The sequence below is a fragment of the Camellia sinensis genome, chromosome 3 (assembly GCF_055761805.1).
Source record: "Camellia sinensis isolate YWXY chromosome 3, ASM5576180v1, whole genome shotgun sequence".
Lineage (NCBI taxonomy): Eukaryota > Viridiplantae > Streptophyta > Magnoliopsida > Ericales > Theaceae > Camellia > Camellia sinensis.
The window spans coordinates 6,858,980-6,879,722 of NC_138963.1; the positions used below are offsets into that span (position 1 = coordinate 6,858,980).

General features: G+C 33.3%; 2 protein-coding genes across 2 annotated transcripts; one reads left to right on the forward strand and one right to left on the reverse strand.

The window, feature by feature from the left end:
• Positions 1-536: 536 nt before the first annotated feature.
• LOC114282518 (CBL-interacting serine/threonine-protein kinase 14) lies at positions 537-3,222 on the forward strand. Its single transcript, XM_028225214.2, has one exon. The coding sequence runs from the start codon at positions 1,669-1,671 to the stop codon at positions 2,947-2,949; it is 1,281 nt and encodes a 426-aa protein (XP_028081015.2). The 5' UTR covers positions 537-1,668; the 3' UTR covers positions 2,950-3,222.
• A 2,612-nt stretch (positions 3,223-5,834) lies between these two features.
• LOC114282499 (uncharacterized) lies at positions 5,835-12,887 on the reverse strand. Its single transcript, XM_082918985.1, has 8 exons — positions 11,512-12,887; positions 11,323-11,427; positions 10,358-10,504; positions 10,158-10,211; positions 8,759-8,902; positions 7,138-7,244; positions 6,730-6,867; positions 5,835-6,407 (listed from the first exon to the last, which is right to left on the reverse strand). Exons 3-6 carry the CDS (start codon positions 10,424-10,426, stop codon positions 7,179-7,181), a joined length of 333 nt encoding a protein of 110 aa, XP_082775111.1. The 5' UTR covers positions 10,427-10,504; positions 11,323-11,427; positions 11,512-12,887; the 3' UTR covers positions 5,835-6,407; positions 6,730-6,867; positions 7,138-7,178.
• Positions 12,888-20,743: the final 7,856 nt, after the last annotated feature.

Below are 20,743 nucleotides of genomic sequence, written 5' to 3' on the forward strand. Positions count from 1 at the left end.
ATTTTTTTGTTTTTTTTGGAAAGTCAGAAATCTTGATATAATGTAGAGATAAATTTGTATAGCGTGGGGTTCATATGAGATTTATGTGAGGTGTGCTGGAGATTAATTTCTGAATTAATAAGAATGGATTTGTAATATTATTATTATTATTTTGTGTGTCAAACTAGAATCAAAATTCCATGTGAACGTGCTGTTTTTGGGCATTGATGATTCATAAAACGAGTCAATAACAGGAGGCAACCACTTCTTTAATCTAAATTTAGTTGGCATTTAAAACATTGTGGAAATGCATTCTACCATAATACATATATACAAAATATTCAATCACCTCGTAAATTTGACCATGTTATTTTTTTCTTTTGAAATTAAATATTCATATTCATAAATAAATTAGAAGAAGTAACAAACACAATGAGTTATATTTAAAGTTTTGAATAATTTAGTATTAAAAAAATCATTTAGCTATTATTACAAGTCCTAGTGGGGAATAAAAGAGGCTGATTGCCCTTTACCATTAAAAAAAATCTCTTTATTTATATAATTTTATGTTATTTTTACCTGTTAAATGTACCTCTTAGATTTAGAAGTTGTTTGGGTGCATACTTATTAATTTTTTAATCCATTTCTAATTATATTATCTTTTTATTATTTTACAATTTCTTTTATAAAATTATTAAAATAATCTACTCTCAAAACATCCGCACACTTTTTAAAATGAGTTGAAAAAACATTTTAATCGTGGAATAAAAAATTTGATCTTCTGCTACTACTCGGGAAACGTAGCTGGCCTGAGGGACAAGTGTCCGACATCGATACTACTGTATCATTCCGTTCAATATCCTTCCCTATACCACCACCAATCATAAACCCACAACTCGACATGCTCAGGGGCTTTTCCGTCATACAAAAATTCAGTAGGGACATATTAGTAATACAACAACTACATACTCTTCTCTCATAGGTACATTTCACTATCGACATTGGAGAACCACATAGCGTATAGGCTCATCCCCATCATTGACTAGCAATCTTCTACTACTTGTTTCAGCCACAGAATAAACGCGAGACACGTGGATGGTCACTATACATCCTCATCTAGCAATCATCCACACAAACCACAGAACTAACGTGTTTGAATTTTTTTTTAATAGTAATAATAAACTTATAAAAAAGAGTTCTTTTGTTTTCACATTATTTATCTTTCAGTTCATTCAAAAAAACAAAAACAAAAACAAAAACAAAAACAAAAAAAAATCACCTTTAAATAGCCATTATCAAACAAACAACCAAACAGACCGTAGAATCTGCAATTTTTTTCTCCAAAACTTCATTCCAATCCAGCTCAAAAACTAGCTCCAGCAAGCAAAACAGAAGAATTTTTGTATTGTTCATTTTTTAAAATATTTTTCTCTCTTAGGCTAATTCGCTTTCAAGCTCTAGCTTGAAGTTTCATCATCAGTCTTGCATATCACCACGTCTGGTTGTTGAACATCCTTTGAAGATAAGACTCCTACCCTACAAAAAGATCCATAGCTGCAAACAAGTTTCACACTCTCTGAAATTGTTGGTTTTTTTGTTATACATAAATTAATTTGTTGAGATTTTCGTGTTTCGGTAGTTTGATGCAAATTTAAGCGAAGAGGTTTCTGACCAAGAAGATATAGAGTAATGCCGGAGATTGTAGATCAATATAACAATGTCTCGCCGGAGGCGAACCTGTTCGGGAAATACGAGCTGGGGAAGCTGCTAGGTTGCGGAGCCTTCGCGAAGGTGTACCACGCGAGGAACGTGAGGACTGGGCAGAGCGTGGCGATCAAGGCAGTTAGCAAGCAAAAAGTACTGAAAGGAGGCCTGACGGCGCACGTTAAGCGGGAGATCGCTATCATGCGCAGGCTGCGCCACCCTCACATCGTTCGTCTCTTTGAGGTTTTGGCGACGAAGACGAAGATCTACTTCGTGATGGAGTTCGCCAAAGGAGGAGAGCTTTTCGCCAAGGTCGCCAAAGGACGGTTCAGCGAAGATCTCAGCCGTAAATACTTCCAGCAGCTGATCTCCGCCGTCGGATACTGTCACTCTCGCGGCGTCTTTCACCGAGATCTGAAGCCCGAGAATCTCCTCCTCGATGAGAATTGGGAGCTCCGAGTCACCGATTTCGGACTCAGCGCTGTGAAGGATCAGATCCGACCCGACGGCCTTCTTCACACTCTGTGTGGCACACCTGCCTACGTGGCACCCGAGATTCTCGCGAAGAAAGGATACGATGGTGCGAAGGTGGATATATGGTCATGCGGCGTCATACTCTATATCTTGATCGCCGGTTATCTACCGTTCAATGATCCCAATCTGATGGTGATGTATCGGAAGATCTACAAAGGCGAGTTTCGGTGCCCTAAATGGACGTCTCCGGATCTCAGACGATTCTTGTATCGCCTCCTCGATACAAATCCTGAGTCTCGCATCACCGTCGACGAGATCATCAATGATCCGTGGTTTAAAAAAGATTACAAAGAGATTAAATTCATTTCCGATGATTTTGATCACAAAGACGCGGACAATAACAACAAACAGTGCTTAAATGCTTTTGATATCATCTCGTTATCGTCCGATTTCGATCTGTCCGGTTTGTTCAATCAGGATGGATCGGCCGGAGGTGAGAGATTCGTGTCGGCGGAGACGCCGGAGAGAATAATGGGGAAGATGGAGGAGGTGGCGAAGGCGGAGGGGTTGAGGGCGGTGAGGAAGAAGGATTGGGTGGCGAAGGTGGAAGGGCATAATGGGGATTTCGTTGTCCTGGTGGAGATTCGGCGGTTGACGGTTAATCTGGTGGTGGTTGAGATTAAGAAGAGAGAGAATGAGGTTGGCACAAGTTGTGAAATTTGGGAAGATAAACTCAGACCCCAACTGATTACTCTTATGTACAAACCGGAACAGCAAGTTACCGGTAATTGAAAATTGTTTTTTCTTCCTCAAGGGAAAGAAAAGAAATTGGCGGTAACTAAAAGGTGACGTTCCCCTTTTCTTTTTTGCCAATCATTATTAATTATTGCCTGTACAGTGTAAATTGAAAAATATTTGGTAATTTAAATTTGTATAGTCTGATTGGTTCAAATATGTTTTGCTACATTTGAATAATTCAGATCATAAAAATTTGAATTATCAAGAATTGTTGGCGTAAATTATGGAGACAATAATGCTACACGTTTTGTTTGGGGTTTATCATAAGATCTAATAATTTTCTAGTTGGTTTGGGAAGTAGGATTGATTTTTTGATTTTTTAACTTTTTAATTATTTTTATTTGAGACTAAAAAGTCTCGTTTAGAAAGAATTTTCTGACTTTTTATGAGAGAAAGAATGTAACAATTATGAGTTTGAAGTAATATTTTATCTTATTAAGCTAAAAAGTATATTTTATTTTTTTTATAACTATTTTAGTCAAAAAAATTCCAAATTCCAACCTCCCAAAGGAGCTCTTGATATGGTCGCTATTATGATAATTATGTTATAGATCAGATTAAATGAACTTCAAATATAACATCTTAGGTCTTGTTTGGGGTACTTTAAAAAAGTCAAAAAGTCAAAAAAACATTATCCTATTTAAGTCGTATCATCTTATTTAAGTCACATCACCTCTCTACCACATCACTTCAAACCTAAGTTATATTTCACAAAAAGTCAAAAAGTGCAGTTATTTAGATCATCTCAAACCACTCCTTAATATCCGAAGTTCTACTTAATAGTAACAAAAAAAAAAATGCATTTTATTTATTTTTACAAATGGGTTTGAATTTTAAGAATAGATCAAATTTAAAAATTTTGGTTACGTTTGGTAGAGTTTTGTAAATATGATTTGAGAGTATAAGTTGTATTTTGGGTTTGTGAGTTTTGGAATTATAATTTGAGTATGGAAAATTTGTTTGGTGAAAGAGTTTTGAAAAGAGTTTTGAATTGAGTGGGAAATTTTTGATGTGACATATGATATTTGATACAAAAATTTACAACTCATAGCCAAACGTACAACTCAAAATTCTATTAAAACACATAAAAAAAATTTAAAAATTCAGAAAATATTTTTTTCGAATATATAAAAATTAACATATGTCAATTGCAAAAAAAAAAAAAATCATTGTTCCGATCAACTGGCCGGATGACCGGTGGGACGACCGGTTAGGTCAAATTTGAAAAAAAAAATAAATTGGAAATCGCTCTTGAGACAGAGTTTTCTGCAGAGTTTTGAAAACGTGATTTGAGAACTTCTTCCAAACATCATATTTGAATGTGGGTATAGAATCATTGTTTGGAAACACAACCAAACACAGTTTTTCATTTTTCTTTTGATATGCAATGTTACTGCAAATTTGATAAATGAGACAAAAAGAGATGAAACAAAAAATAATTAGTATTGTTTTAAGGCGCGTTATAATGTCACTTTCATTAAGACGATTTTCTCCCTCACAAATTCTGTTGAATATGGTGTGCATCGATTACCTGCGAATCCATCTCCAAGATACAATGAAACCTAGTCTAAAGACTAATATCTGATTGTGATATGCACAAATAAAATCAGATCCTGAATACATTTGTATTTTTCTAATCCACCAAGCAGAATAGGAAAATAACAATATGAATCATTGAGATGAATTTCATAAAATTTCTATGGATTACGTATCTCCAATTGTCAACCCATTCCGCCTTTATATATGTATGTATGTGTTTGTGTCCCTTAGACCAAATATTGTATCCTTTAGATTCAAAAGTGATACCTTTTAAATTCAAGAGTCGTGTTTTTTGATTTAAATCTAATAATTGCACCCTATGGTTTAAATCCAAAAGACACACCTCTCCATTAATTCATATAATTAAAAAATACATTTAGATATATGTAAATATATTATGAAAATGTTCCAACATACAATTTATGCTTGCAAATTACCGTTATTTGACTTTGAATTCTCCATTTAACTTAATCCTTATAATTAAGAGATTCATTAGAGATATTTAATCTGAAATTACATAACAACCTTTAAAGTATATACGAACAAAGAGTGAATGACTTACATAGATAATATAAGAAATGGCAAATTAAACTAACAGTCCCTATAGTTTAGGACTTGTGTCACTTTGATTCTTGACTTTTCAATTGTGACACATTTGACTTTAAATTTTGAATCTTGTTCCAAATAAGAACAATTGAATATACAATTACTCAATTTTAAGGGTAAAGTCGTCAATTTGATAAAATATAAACTAATTTGACAAAAATAAACGTTAAAAAAATATTTTTGAATTTTTAAAAATTATTTCCACTTACCAAATATTTAAATGTTGCTGATGGCTATGTAACCATGAAACATAAATATAACCTTATGTATTTACCCATAAATATGACAAAAAATGACCAAACCAAAACAGACTTCAGCTCCAAAACTGCAATATAACCTTGAAACATAATCTTTATCCAACAGGAGGGAGACCAGCAAGTATTTGAATGGACTACCTTATGTATTTAAAACAATGATGAAAGATATATACAGCAAGAGAATATGTATTATATGAATCATCAACGATGTCCCCACTGATGGCTAAATGTTTTGATGATACTTATCAAAAACAAACATAGCCAAGTATTTAAATGTTGCTGATGGCTATGTACATCTCTCTTTTACACACTATCTATTTTCTTTAAATAAGATTTAATAAAGAATTTTGGTTGATGACACAATTACTAATCACAATTACTAATCACAATTACTAATAAATATGATTACCTATAGGTACCTACAAAATATGATTACCTTTGTTATTCCAGTATAAATATTGGTTGAGAACACAATTACCAATAATAAATTATTTCATAACATTTTAGATACCGTGTGTAAGTTACACGTCAATGTTCGATCCAATTATGTAACGGATTATTAATATAATTTTTAAATTTATACAAATTGACAGTGCAATGTGACAAAATGTAATATATTTTAGTTAGAGGAAATATATTTTAGATACCGTCTGTATTCACGTTCTCTGTTCGTTTTTAGACATCCTTCAAACTATTGCAACAGTGATGGAGCATTAGCATTTGCCTTCCAAACGTATATGTTAGAGAACTTATAGAAGAAAAAGTCAAAAAGATTCACTCTTACATTTCAAGGATATCAGGTGTAGGAAGTTTGGAAATGAAATGGACCACAGCCCCATCCAAAAAAGATCGCTACTTTGGAGCATCAACAAAAGCATACTCAATACCATCCTTGACAATTTTCAATATGTCTGATCTATGCTTGTTTCGAGCAGCACCTACGAATGTTCCAGAAAGCCGAGCAGCCAGATCTTTACATTCTTGAAAAGACTTGCCAGTAAGAGATCCATCATTGCTTTATGAAACTACCATCATATGCCGATGGTATGCCTAGACAAACGCAAGATAAAAGAAAGTTAATATCCAGCTGAGGTTAAAAATAAAACCAAATTATTATAAATTAAATGTAAGACCATGTTTTCATATGGTGGAAAAATTCTCTCGAACTTCAACCACCATGTTCAAGTAAATCTCAATGCATGGCATCCATTGCAGTTTTTTCTATCTGGTGTGATTTGTCAATAATATCACCAATTCATACCATACATTCCGCACATATACAGGGACAGAAAAATTATTATTTCTGCATAAGATTTTGGAATTATAAAAAATATCAATTGGTCAAACCAGTCCACAAAGTCCCAAGCATTACCCGTTTCAGTGCTTCTAGAAAGATGTTGGACACATCGTCATTCTTTTTCTTTAAAACAGCTATGAGGTGTTTCACAATCTCAGCCACACTTGTGCCATGCATCACAAAATGGGAAACGATCTCCGGGCCAAGATAATCCTGTATTCAGAATAACCATTAAACTTTCTTTTTTTATTATTTTATAGCAATTAATGGGAAAAGCAAAAACAAAAAAATTTAGTTAACCAATCTACAATGCATTTTTATGTGGTTAGATTGGACAACTAAACAGCTTCCGCAGTCTCACAAGGACATACTCCTAACCAGTTATGTGATAGTAATCTTCCAAATGTAGAATTCTTAATAAGTTTGCCCAACCAAAAAGAGTGTCATCATCGAACTTCTATAAAATCGCAAATAAATGCTCACCTCAGGAACTATGTCGTTAGCAATTAACTTGGCAGCATCAATCATAATTGCTTGTCGATTAGTCTCCTCAACATACTCTTTATGGATATCTCCATCCTCTGTCTCAGCTACAGAAACCCATAGGAGATACATTTGAAGTTTTAGAGATGGGAAAAGCTAAAAATGAGTGTGGAATGCTAGATTTCGTTTGATAAATATCACATTTTAACTGAAAATCATGTTAAAGAACAGGTGAGTTCCAGACTCCCAGTAATTAATCTGAATAGGTAACAACAAAAAATATGCGTACCCCATACACAAGACATTCACAGACATCAATGGAAAAAAAAGGAAAATTAATAACTAACCAAAACACATTAAAACAATGAAATGGCTAAGTTAGACATTTTCTGCTCATAATATAATCCAAATGCTCAATTCATATGGCCACACTTTTAACATTACAGACATAATAATGCATGAGTCAATCCAAACCAAACCAAACCAAGTTTTATGTCCCAATCAAGTGGGATCGGCTACATGAATCCTTTTTCATCATTCCGCTCTGTCAAGGGTTACATGTTCAGTTAAATTAAAATCCATATGCTTTGTTACTACCACAGAAATAATGCATGGGCATTAAAGTTAAATACCAAAAATCTTTTAAACCAGTCTAGAACTATATTCCGTTTTCACCATGGCACTGTTGGAAATTAGTGTTTTAGAGGCGTTTAAAAAACGCCGCTATAGGTCCCAAAAATGCCCTCTAATCCTTTTGTGACGTTTAGCACCAAACGTCGAAGATGCGGCCGTCGCTATAACTCTATGACGCTTTAGAAACATCGCTATATTACTATAGGCAAAAACAGATCAAACCAATTTCAATTATAGAGATCATATGCAACATATCTAAAGCTGTTATAGAAAATAGATTTAACAAAAGTCAACCCTTCTTGATTCAACACAGTTCTTCAACCCAACAAATAACTGAAGCATCAAGATTTTTTTTAAAATATTTCTCGTAAAAAAAATTCCATTAATACAAACGGAGTGGTTTTTTCTGACCAGAAAAAAAATAAAAATAAAAAATCTGAAAAATTACCTGCGTCACAACTTAATACAACAGAAATAGATTTGATATACATATATAAAGAGTTCTTGTTTTTGTTGCTGAATTTAGCGAAACACTCATGAATGCACATGCAAAATAAATATAAATAAATAAATAAACATATACACACATAACTTTAATGGCATCTCCAATGGAGCACCCGATTGCTATAAACATCAAAGATCAAAGATCCACCTTTGTTTTCCGAAAACACAAAAATGTAGAAAAAAACAAAAACAAAAAAAAAACCAAAAAAACAAACACATAATCAAACAGAGTGATTACTATCATTCTCTCTCTTTCTCTCTCTCTCTATATATATATATATATATATGTCATATTAACCCAGTCTACATGTCCAAATGTAATGCTTCCCAACCTATTATGTAATAATTTTAGTAAATACAAATTCTGGAAAATAATAATGCACAATGAGTCGGATTATACTAGGTAATGGACTTTCTATTGATCATTATGGAGTTGAATAGCAATATATGAATCATTGTAGAAATATGGAAATTAATTCAATACCTTTGAACGAGAAAGACGGTGCACACGGAGATTCATTTCATGCTGCTGCTGCTGCTGCTCAGCCCAAGCTGCAACAACCATATCACCCTGCCGGTCAAAAGCTTTTTGCTTTTTCATAAGCCACTCCAATGATGCTTGAGATGCCTGAAAAACATAGCCATAAACACAACAAAATGAGAAACTATAAAGAGCTGAAGGAAAACATTTAATTTAAGAAAGTTTTCAACAAGAAGAAATTCATCCCTCCAAAGAACCTATACTTCAAATGTGTGGGAGTCAGACGTATGTGTTTTGTTGAACTTAAAATTATGATCCGAAATCGACCAACTTTTGACTAAATAGAGGTAACAAAGAAAAAACCAATATACAGGTTCAGTGTAAAAATAAATAACTCAAATCACTTCAGTCAAGATCTTAACTTATCAATTCCCATGACCTTCAAGTAGTACCATATCTATATGAAGAGGTACCCAGAGGAGAAAGAAATAAGCTAACAAACTATGACAGGGCCTTGCATCATAACTCCCTGCTCCATAATAATCTCACAGCTTAAAGTGAATCAAATAAAATATTGAAAGCAGTAACTGTTTCAATTGAAAACATGCCACCATAATATTCAGAGAACACAACCATGAAGAACTTGAAATTAAAAAGAACATGAAGAATGAATTTGTACAGATGACACCAAATGAAATTCAAACCTGCCACCTCAAAATGAATGGTAAATAAATTGAACAGCAAATAAATAAACAACTGTTGCTCACGCCTCAGTTACTTGACGAGAAGTTGTATTGAAGCCTAGAAGGGCTTATTTTTAAGAAGTTTTTCAAAACCAACATTGGGATGATGATGCACCAATCATGTTAAATGTCGACATAGCAGTTGAATAACATATGGAACACAATGCTTTTTAGATATCAAGATAACAAATTTCCTATATTTATTTATTTATTTTACTTTCTTAAAGTTTTTTGTTTATAAATAAAGAGAAGTTGCAGTTTATATTGTTGTCTCAAATTTTAACGGACCCATTGAGCAGGGAAAACACAGAAGAGATCTTACATTATATGCTTCAAAATATAACAAAAATATCCTATTTTATATCAAAGGTCAGTAGTCAGGGTTGTGCTTCATTTTCATGCATAAGAAAGTAATAAAACCCATATATCACACATTCAAAGAATATATATGCACCCAATTTAGTCCCCATTTGATGGGGATTTGGGAGGGGAGCGGTAGATTGGGTACAAACCTAACCTTTGGCATAATTTACACAAAGTGGCTGCCATCAGGTAATATAGACAAATAATCCACAACAAAACATATTGCAGTGGAAAGAAAAATATATTGTTCAACCACAAGAGATAATAAACCACAAAGATGTCCAAGATATTGATACCTCAAAGTAATACCCAAATGGTACATCATGCGCCTGTTGTACAGTCTCAATCACCTAATGGAGGAGAATATAGGATGTACAGTGCATTAGTTACAACAACAATCTAATTTCAGAGCCAAAAAAAAAACTAGAGAAATTAATTACAAAAATATATATTGCAGAAAACTAATTGAATTAGGACATAAAATAAGTAGTTGCACCAGCTGTTTCTTATCTGGTGACAAAACAGCATGCTGCCACTCTGTCATTGCTGTATCTGGAGGGCACATAGGACTGTTACACAGGGCCCTCAATTTTGTCTCTCTGACTTAGCCATCATATTCATCAGCATCATGCCATGGACCAATCTAAAATTAGCATAAAAGAAAATACAAAATATTTTAGATTAATTAGAAGCAGTTTGTTAAACAGAAATTACAGTCATCCCTAGGGTTTAAATAACTCAGATACATCTCATGGCGGGGCTTGACCTTGGTTGATCATGGGCTATAAGTTTACATTACTAGAGTACTGTGTTTATGTAAATTTATGTTCTAATTTTAGAATATCAAAATATTGATTAAATCTGACAAATTGAGGTTAAATGATTATATATATATAAGCATATCATTGAGTTTGAGGGGTTACTGATAATTTTTACAAATTCACTGCATAATTCGACTCTTGATGTGTAATGCTTGATAGTCCCAACACTGCTACACCACGATTGATATTGACTCGTCTTCTAATACCACTGTTTAAAACCATGCACTAATCTTTAAGACTGATTTCAATCGTTTACTGTTGCAGAGGGCATGCATAAAATGTGAAGTTGTCGAAACAAAACTTTTACTATAAGTTATTTTGTGGGGTACAAAAATTATCAACTTGCAAAAGTTTAATGAAAAAGAACAACACCAACTACAGTAACTAGAAAGTCACAACTAAGGTTAGGACAACATATGTGGAGTTTCCAGTTAAATGTCCAGCATTAAATTTTGATGTTAAAAATGAAACTACTGCACTCTGCTTGACTAGCAAGAAGAAACCAAATATCTTAATGGAGTACAAGCTAAAAATTGAAACCTTCTCAAATTGATCATCATGCGAAAACTATTTAACCAATCGAAAACATAAAATTTCAGAAGACAAATAAACATTATCAACATAAAATCTTGGTACTTACAGTAAGGTTAGTGTCCTTTCGGACTGAACGATACTCATTTATAAAATTTGAGTCATCATTCAACAATAGGTCAAAGAATTGCTCTGCTGTACTTGGGAAAACATCCTGAGGGAAATTAACATAGATAATATTAACACGAAACATAAAGAAATTAAATACTCAAGGATAGTGCAAAACAATTATACATACATTGTGTATACTAACTAAGGCTTCTTCTTTGATGAAGGGTTGGAACTTCACAATCTTGGGCATGCTTTCTTCAGCAATCTTAGCCTGGCTTTTGCTGCTTCTAATAGAGCTGCTCTGTGCACGAAGAGCAGACTATTCCTTCTCTTATATAACAGTAAGAATAGAACAATCAAAGAAGTTTAATAGCTATTTAAATAGTTCAGAGTCAAAAATTAACAAAAGTAAAGGTACAATGTCAAGGGTAAGGACTTACAAGCAGCCCTAACCTAATTCAAGCAGAGGAACCATGAGTATCACTTCACATAGTTCAGAAGATTACCAAATATAATTCCATTACTCATATGTACCAAATAAATGATATATCTCATGTGTAACTAATAATAACTTGAAGGCTGATTTATGAGGATATTCATGTTTGTGCCATCACATTTGATCCTCTATGTCAAGGTTTTTGCTCAAACTTAAAAACAAAAATCACTGAAAATCAATGGTAAGTATTATAAACACCAATCCCCATACCACAAAAAGTTCCTTCAGGAAGACCTTGAACTTATTTTTCCTTCGTTTGTTGGTAGCTATCAATTAACAAATAAAGAAAGGATCCAGATTGCTTTGAATCCAGTGAGATATAGATCTTTCACTAAAGATTTTGTATCTGGAAAGCGGTCCACATAGGGCGCCAGGACCAACCGATAACAAGGCCGATCATGACAGCGAGCCAAATCGAGACTGAGGAGAGTAAAATGTCGAGGAATGTCTCGGCGAGGCCTGGGCAGTGTAGAAAATAGATCAAATTGAAGAAGCTCTGCTTCATTATCGATCGGTGTCTATACAGATACGTGTATGTACATGAGAGAATCGATAAATATACATATGTGTATATGTATATACAAAGTGGAAGAGATAAGAAGATAAGGTGCTAAGCCATAGAAGCTTGCATAGATGGTGGTGGCGGTGGAGCTTTGAAATCGAGAGAGAGAGAGAGAGAGAGAGAGAGGGAGAGAGAGAGAGAGAGATCAAAATCGCTCTGAGATAAAATCAAAGATGAATCTCTGAGAGAGAGATCTAGAGAGAGAATCAAAATCGGGGTGGCAGTGCAGACCGATCTGAATCGAAATCGCGGTGGCGGTGCAGATCGATCTGAAATCGGTGAATCTGTGAGATTTGAATCGGTGAATCTATGAAATCGGTGAATCTCGCTACCTCGCCGGTGCAGATGGCGGTGGAGGTAGAGCTTCAAAATCAGTGAATCTGTGAGATTTGAATGTAAGATTCAATGTTTAGAGAGGATTGAGAGGGAGGCGACGTGAGGATAAGGGTTTAGAGAGTATTGAGAGAAAGAGGCGACGTGAGGATATGTAATAACCCTCATCACTGATCACTGATCGATTACTGATTACTGCTAAACTGAGGCTGATTATGATTGGTAATTGAATTGATTGAACTATTGAACTGACTGACTGGAATCTGAAACTGAATTGATTAAGTATATCTGTTATATTACATTTCTATCTGTTCATGTTTTTATGGTTAAATTGCAAATTGAAGGCCTTATCAGCGGCCGAATTCGAAATTAATTGATGTTCTATGATCTTTAGAATTAATGTGATTTTATAGTGTATTTATCTGAAAACTGAATTGGTATGATTAAATTAGATTAAATAGTGCTAAATTACAAGATTTGCATTATTTACCACACTGCTATAGTAGTGGCCCACTACTTTACACATATTGAGACTTGTAATACATTGAGCAAACCATTTTCCTCAGCCTTATTCATTGTTATTGCTGACTAGAGAGTGAGAATAGGGAGATTGGGTGATTTCATCTAGAATTGCTTGGAAATTGGAGGAATTGAAAGGAGTTCTTGCTAGATTGAACCTCAAGACTAGTAATTAAGGAACCTAGGTATGAATTCCATCTTCTTGATTGTGTCTTTAAGTTGATTCATGCATGGTTCATGTCTAATTGAGGAGCTAAGTCATAATTTAGTTCTAACATGTTGAATTATAGCTTAATTCATGCATGCATGTTTGGATTGTTGAGTTTTAAGTTGTTTTCATGGCAAAATGTTACATGCATGCTTATAATTATGTTAAGTCCATGATTTCATCTTGTTTTGAAAAGAATTGGCTCCTTGGAGCATGTTTTGGAAGCTTGGAAGCTAGCTAAACTCATGCATATTATGCTTGGATTATGTTCTTGAAATTTGGTTTGAAAATGAGTTTAATTGATCTTCCTTTGGGCTTTGATTTTACAAATTGAGCTTTGAATCATGTTAAACTATGAGTTTTAAAGTTTTTTCCAGAAAATGAGCCCAAGAGGATCGAATTTGGTGTTTGAAACTTGATTTTGAGCTTGAAGTTCGGATCTAGGAATTCCAGATTTTGAACTCACGCTCGAGCGGGGTGATTGGCGCTCGAGCGTGGAAATCATGCTCCCAGCATTTTGTTCTGTTTTTAAGTCAGCTCGAGCGGGGTAATTTACGCTCGAGCGGGACCTTGTGTCTTACGCTCGAGCGGATGTCGAGCGCCCAATCGAGCGTGGATTTCACCTGTCCAGCATTTTTGACTATTTTGAAGTACGCTCGAGCGGTTGAGTATGCGCTCGAGCGGAAACCTTTGTCTGCATGTCCGCTCGAGCGGATTAACCTACGCTCGAGCGGGACCCCTGTTTTCTAAAAATTCTGAAAATGCTTTTAAAGTGCATCTTTGCATCCTCATTTCATCCTAGGCATTCTTAGGCCTAGTTTAAGGCATCTTAATGAGGATATAGATGTAGAACACACCGAGGCAAATTAGGGATTAAGTTTTTATCTTTCCCAACTGTGTAGCTTAGTATGTGTTCAATCTGTAAACTGTGTAGAGTTGGCGACTGGGGACGCGCTCTAGCTTTACTGTAGCCCAGAACTCTGTGAGTAACAACTGTGTAAAGATATGTTCAAAAATGATTATCTTCTGAACAATTGAACTGTACTGTTTCTGAATTGATACTGTTAATAGAATGAATGTATGTTCTCTATTCTGAACTGTATTGTGGCATCCTTAGCAACTACTGTTACTGACTGTTACTGTTACAGAGATCTCTGTCGGTTCCCTTGTTGGAACTACTACTGTTTACTGATTGATGGCTATCATTGACTGTTCGGTCTTTCAAAACCTACTGTTTACTGTACTGTTATGCTAATGGATGTACCACATATGACTGTACTGACTGAACGACTGAAATACTAATTTAATGAACTGTTTTCATTACTGTAAGGACATTCATTCTAAACCCCTTTACGCATTATGTTATTCACTGGGCTTTAGCTCACTGCTCATATATATATGTAGGTGTACAGGCACCAGACCACGGCTAGAAGCGTCGGGGTTAAACTCCAGTTTTGTCAAGCCAACCACTGTGCCTCACTGCGAGGTTCCAAGCCTGTCAAGCTATGGCTTAGGGGTGTTTTAATTTCCCCCGTCTGTCTCTGTAACTGTTTTGTAGACTGTATAGACTGTTACTGTACTGTTATATAGGGATTAGGTCCCTGAACTGAATGATTGTATATATGTACATACTGTTTTGTCACTGACTGCATATATGTATGAAAAAGTCTTTTGCATACAGACTGTCACAGCTCATTGGACATTGTTTATTTATTGTATTGGCTTCTGCCAGGCCCCTGTACTCTGTTTTACTGTATTACTATTAAGCAGGTCTTCGGTAATCTCGGATTACTGGCCAGTTACGGTGCTAAACCCATAGGGGCGAGTTTGGGTCGTGACAGGATATGTCTGAAGACCTGAGGGTTTACAAAGGCTTTATTCTATTCAAAATAGGTGCGTGTGACGTACAGCATTTGAAGGCGTTTTTAAACGCCTTTGCTCATAAAACAGTGTCGTTTTAATTAATCAAATATGCGACGTTTTTAAAACATCGTTAACTATTAGTAAAAATGACGTTTAAGAAAACGCCGTTAAAAAAACGTCGCAAAAACCCTTATTTCTTGTAGTGAAAATACCTATTGTATTAGAATTTTATTATGTAACGAAGTGAATTAAGATCTCACATGATGTTGTCTAATATTTAAACTATTTTATGAATTTGTAAGCTTCTAGATACAAATTGAGCTGTTATTTTAATAATATTAGTCTTAAAACAAATCAATCATTTGAGAAGCATTTTGGGTTTTAATTATGGGCTCCTTCAAAGGGCCACAATGGCAAACTCTAGACCTGGCTAGTGCCTGATTATTAAGTTGGGCTAGCCCGAATTAAGTCCAATTTTGTATATCATGCATGGTTTATAAATTGCGTTACTTGCTCCTTTAAGCACAAAAAGAACGAAAAATGATTCAGAGCTCGAATTTCCCACGGCTTGATTGGCCTGAATCCAAAACGACATCGTTTTGGATTCAATTTCCCCTCCCCTTTTTAGATCTGAAACAAAGGGAGTGAGGGAGGGATAGAGAGAGGAGAAGAGAGAAGAGGAAGAAAGAAGGAAGGGGTAACAGAAAGGAAGAGAGCACCGCCCGCCAATCGCCGCCTCCGATCTCTGATTCTTCTCCACCGTTAGCCTCCGATCTCTAATCTCCGCCTCCGATCTGCGTATGATGATGCTCTGTTGAAATTTTTTTTCAGATTTTTACCATTTTTTTTTAGTTGATCTCTATGGTCTGTGATTGGTTTTGATTTTGATTTGTTGAATTTGTGATTGGTTTTGGGTTTGATTTTTGTGTGATGATGATGATCTCTGTATCACTCTCTCTATGTGATTTGGGTTTGATTTTTGGTTGATATCTCTCTCTCTCTTTGCTCCTCTCCCTGTATCCCTCTCTCTTTTGTGTTGGGTGATTTGGGTTTGATTTTTGTGTGATGGTGATGATCTCTGTATCACTCTCTCTATTTGATTTGGGTTTGATTTTTGTTTGATTTTTGGTTGGTCTCTCTCTCTCTCTGCTCCCCTCTTCTCTTCTTTCTTCTTTCTTCTTCCTTCTTCTTCTTCTGTGATACGAAGGAAAGAGAGAAAAAAAAAAATAAAAAAAAAAAGCCAAAACGACGTCATTTTAGAATTTCAGGCCATTCGAGCTGCAAAACGGAACTGCAAAAAAACAAACAAACCATTCTTTACAAACATGATTTTGACCTGGTCAGAATCGATGAAGTTGTCTTGACTCAGTCTTTGAGGGGGGAAAAAATGCATTGACTCAATGGAAAATGATGTTCCATTTTACTTTTTTAGGTTTCCCTTTTTAGAAAATTATTATTTTTTTAATTATTTTTTTCATATTTTTAATGCATTTTTTTAATATTTTAAATAATTTTTTTAATTTTTAGATACACCTAACATAAAATATACTTAAAAAGTATAATATTTCTGAAAAAATCTTTAAAAAATTTATTAAATACCAAAAATACAAATAATAATAATAAATAAATAAAAATTCAATACATTTTCATATTGTATTTATTAATTTTTTAAAATATTTTTTATAAATATTTTATTTTTTAGATATATCTAAGTAAGGTGTATCCAAAAAAGTAAAAAAATGTTTAAAGTTTTAAAATATTCACTAAAAATAAAAAAAAAACATAAAAAACAAAAAACTTAATTTTTCAAAAAATTGAATCTAAAAATTGAAACCAAACAAAGTGAATAAATTTCTAGTCTTATTGCTTTGGTTGTGACATATAAACTATTTTTTAAAATTAAAGAATCAATAAATTAGACTCAAAAAAATCAAATATGTTTTGCTCACTCAAAAGTTTATGAGATTTTTTGCTGACTTGTTTTTTTTTTTTTTTTTTTTTTTTGGTTAAAAGGAAACTTGATTGAAAGATTAAAAGGTAGCATACATAAGTCAAGGGTACTTAACCCCACTAGCATCATTAAGAAGCAGCTTTGTTAATACAAAAAGGAACATGTTCAAAAATTTGGAGGCCTTCCTCCTTCCCGCTTCCTTCGCTAGCAAGGGTGTTCGCACACTTGTTCCCTTACCGTATGAATTATGATATGCTTAATTGGAGGATGCCCGAGTTGGTCCAAGACGTTCCTGCAATCATAAATTATATTGTGAAGTTGGTGGCAAGAACAATTATCATCCTGAAGAAGCTGTTGCAGTAATTTTGCATCTACTTCAATTGTGATGTTATGTAGTCCTTTATCTACAGCAAGCTTCAAATCATCTCTAAGGGCCCAAAACTCAACAGAGATGTTGGAAGTGATGCCTATATTGCGTCGGAATCCTGCTAGCTATCTCTGATCAGGCCACCACTACTTGCTATGCCTGGATTGCCTTTAGATGCCCCATCTATATTGAGCTTTACTACATGATACATCGAGTTGGGATTGGGGTTGGGGTACCTTTTAGATGCCGCATCGAGTTGGGGTTGCCTTGAGCTTTACTATATTGGCCAATCGTGCCCTACAACAGGAGAAAGGTGATGCCATTCAAGTGCTTTAGCAATGAGTCAATGACAGTGAGGCTCTTGAAGGAATTTTGATTTTAATAACATTTTCTTGACTTATAAATCACTGCCAAATGAGACTATGAAATGAGAAGTTGAACAACACATACCGGATGAAACTAAGAGAAGATTATGAAGGGTCATGGCTCTCCAATTTTTGTAAACATTATATTTGTCAAAGAATTTTAAAAATATATCCATCATTTTATATATAAAATGGCCCCCCTAGTATAAAAAAATGTATATATTATTCTTCTTCCATCTTAAATTATCTTTCTATTTTACATCAAAAGAAAAAACTTATTCGTCCTATTAGAAATTGCTTCTATGGTATTTAAATTTTTTTTATGTATATATAATTTATATATCATATATATATACATGTGTATTTTGTGTATATGGTGAAAAAAAAATATTTTTCTTTTGGCCCCTTCAATAATAAAATCCTAATTTCGTCCCTGCACACATATGTATGTACTATAAAACAATATCCTTTTAAAAGGATATATATAAATTGTTTTAATTGTTAAATTAGTAATTTATATTGCAACTTGCAACAATGTAAACAATAAAGAAGGGAAAAAAAATGAAGAAAATTAGAAACGAAAATTTATAAATATTTCTCACTTTCGCATTTCATATATTTTTTATTTTATTCTTAAAAGTGAAACGAACATTTCAAATCCAGTTTTGACTCAAAACTCAATCAAAATTTAAATTTCAAAGATTTTGAATTTTGAAATTTTACTTTAATCTCTACTCTCAATATTATATATCTTAGGAAAATGTGCTTTTACAATTTCTTGACAATGGATATACATGCATCTCAACACTAATTTAGCAATAAGTCTTAACAGCAAAATCACTAAACATAGAATGTGACACGTATATTTCACATGAAATGAGTTATACATATAAAACTCACATCATGTAAATTCTATTTTATATGAAACATATGTGTCTCATTTTATATTTGATAATTGTGTTCACAGCATTACACCTTAGTGCCAATCAATCATAGCCCGTGCACAAGGAGTCTCCAACATTTAATTTACTAATTGAGTGCCAATTAATAGAGAAAATAAATGTATACATGTTCATGCAAACATGAATGTGGATAGCCACAATAAAAGTTAGTAAATGAACTATGAACAAAAAAAAGCTTTGGAAAGTTTAAAAAAATAATGGCGTGATAACTAAATTTTGATATTAAATTTATGAGTAAATTATAAATATACTTCTGAAATTTGATTAAAATACGAATTGTCCTATATGATTCTAGAAATTACAGTCTATTTTATTAATAAATCATCGAGTCAATTAATAGTTTTTAATGATGTTAGAAGTATGTTTCAATTAATAATTTAAGTAATTTTATTATTGTATAGGAAAGTAATCATGAATTTTATTTTTTTAGTTAATTCTGTTAAATAAAAAATTTTGACAATAGAATATTTATAATTTTTTAAATCACATAGAGCAGTCTGTATTTTAAACAAATTTCATGAGATATATTTGTAATATATCCTAAATTTATTTTATCACCTAATATGTCATTCTTGTAGTGATTGAATATTCAACTTTATTTTTAATGCATTGAACTAATATGTCAATGAATTTAATATAAAGATTTACTTAAAAAACTTGAATAATGTTTAAGAGTCACAATTTTTGTGGCTCAAATGGTTTAAAATTGTCAAAACGATATCGTTTTGGCATGTTTTGTGCTCAAAACGACGTCGTTTTAACAGTTTTAAGCCATTTGAGCTACAAAAATTGTGACCCTCTACCATTGCTCAAAAAACTTGGTAATCACTTTAATTTGAGTCAGTGCTAGCAGCTGGAAGAGTAATGATTTCTCGTCCTTCGGATGGAAACTCTCTTCGTACGAGTAGCTATGTTTGATGATATTAAAGGAATGACTGATTATGGGGGTGTCTTTCTGTTGGTGCCCTCTCGATTAGCCAACAGAGCAGCTCATTGGTGGCTCAAGCTTTGCTCTATGGTTGTCTTCCCTTGGACTGGGTTTCAAATCTGCCGTTGAACCTTGCTCGGTCGCTGTGGGAGTTTAGTTGATGCTCTGTTTTTGCGGTTGTTTTTCCTATTCCTTTGTTCCAAAACAAAAAAAAAAAAAAACAAAAAAAACAAAAAAAAAAAGAGGCAAAAAAATTATGATTATTAAAACTATAAATTTTCTTTGGAGTTACACATGGATAGGTGATATGTAAAATTTAAATTGGGGTAATATGTTAGCTATCATTTTAATAGGTGCATTTCATCTTTTATTAATCTTGTAATGAATATGTAAATAAACCTCTCTATCTATTAATAAGGAAAGCCAAGTGTTTCAATGTATGTTTGCTAATCATTCTTATTTGCATTTAGATTTTTCAATTATAATCTCATCGAAGTTCAAATATTTATAAGTAATAAATTTTGTGATTGTCACACACACATACATATTTAAGAACTCCCACGTTGAATCTACCATTATTATGAGTTGATAATTTACATGCCTAATTTTCATTTCATTTAAAATTTAAAACTAATATATGAAAGATCTGTATTAATAAATTTCAACTTAAAATTCAAAATTTATTACAAAATATTAAATTTATAGCAACAATATCGATTTTTTTTTTTGTTTTGCTTTAATGACATACTGTAATTTTATTAAATGAAATGAAAATCTCAATTTGATGGAGGAAATTAAAATTCATATCACCCTTACTCCAAAAAAAAAAAAAAAAAAAAAAAAAAAACAAATAGCAAGCAACGCA

What these genes read in the sequence shown, in the direction of transcription:
- LOC114282518 (XM_028225214.2), top strand. Translation starts at nt 1,669, where the DNA reads ATGCCGGAGATTGTAGATCAATATAACAATGTCTCGCCGGAGGCGAAC.
- LOC114282499 (XM_082918985.1), bottom strand. Translation starts at nt 10,426, where the DNA reads ATGTGCCCTCCAGATACAGCAATGACAGAGTGGCAGCATGCTGTTTTG. An exon ending in CATTTGGGTATTACTTTGAG is followed by an intron (nt 8,903 to 10,157) that starts GTATCAATATCT and finishes TATGTTTTTCAG; the next exon opens with GCATCTCAAGCATCATTGGA. An exon ending in ACCGTCTTTCTCGTTCAAAG is followed by an intron (nt 7,245 to 8,758) that starts GTATTGAATTAA and finishes GGGTTTCTGTAG; the next exon opens with CTGAGACAGAGGATGGAGAT.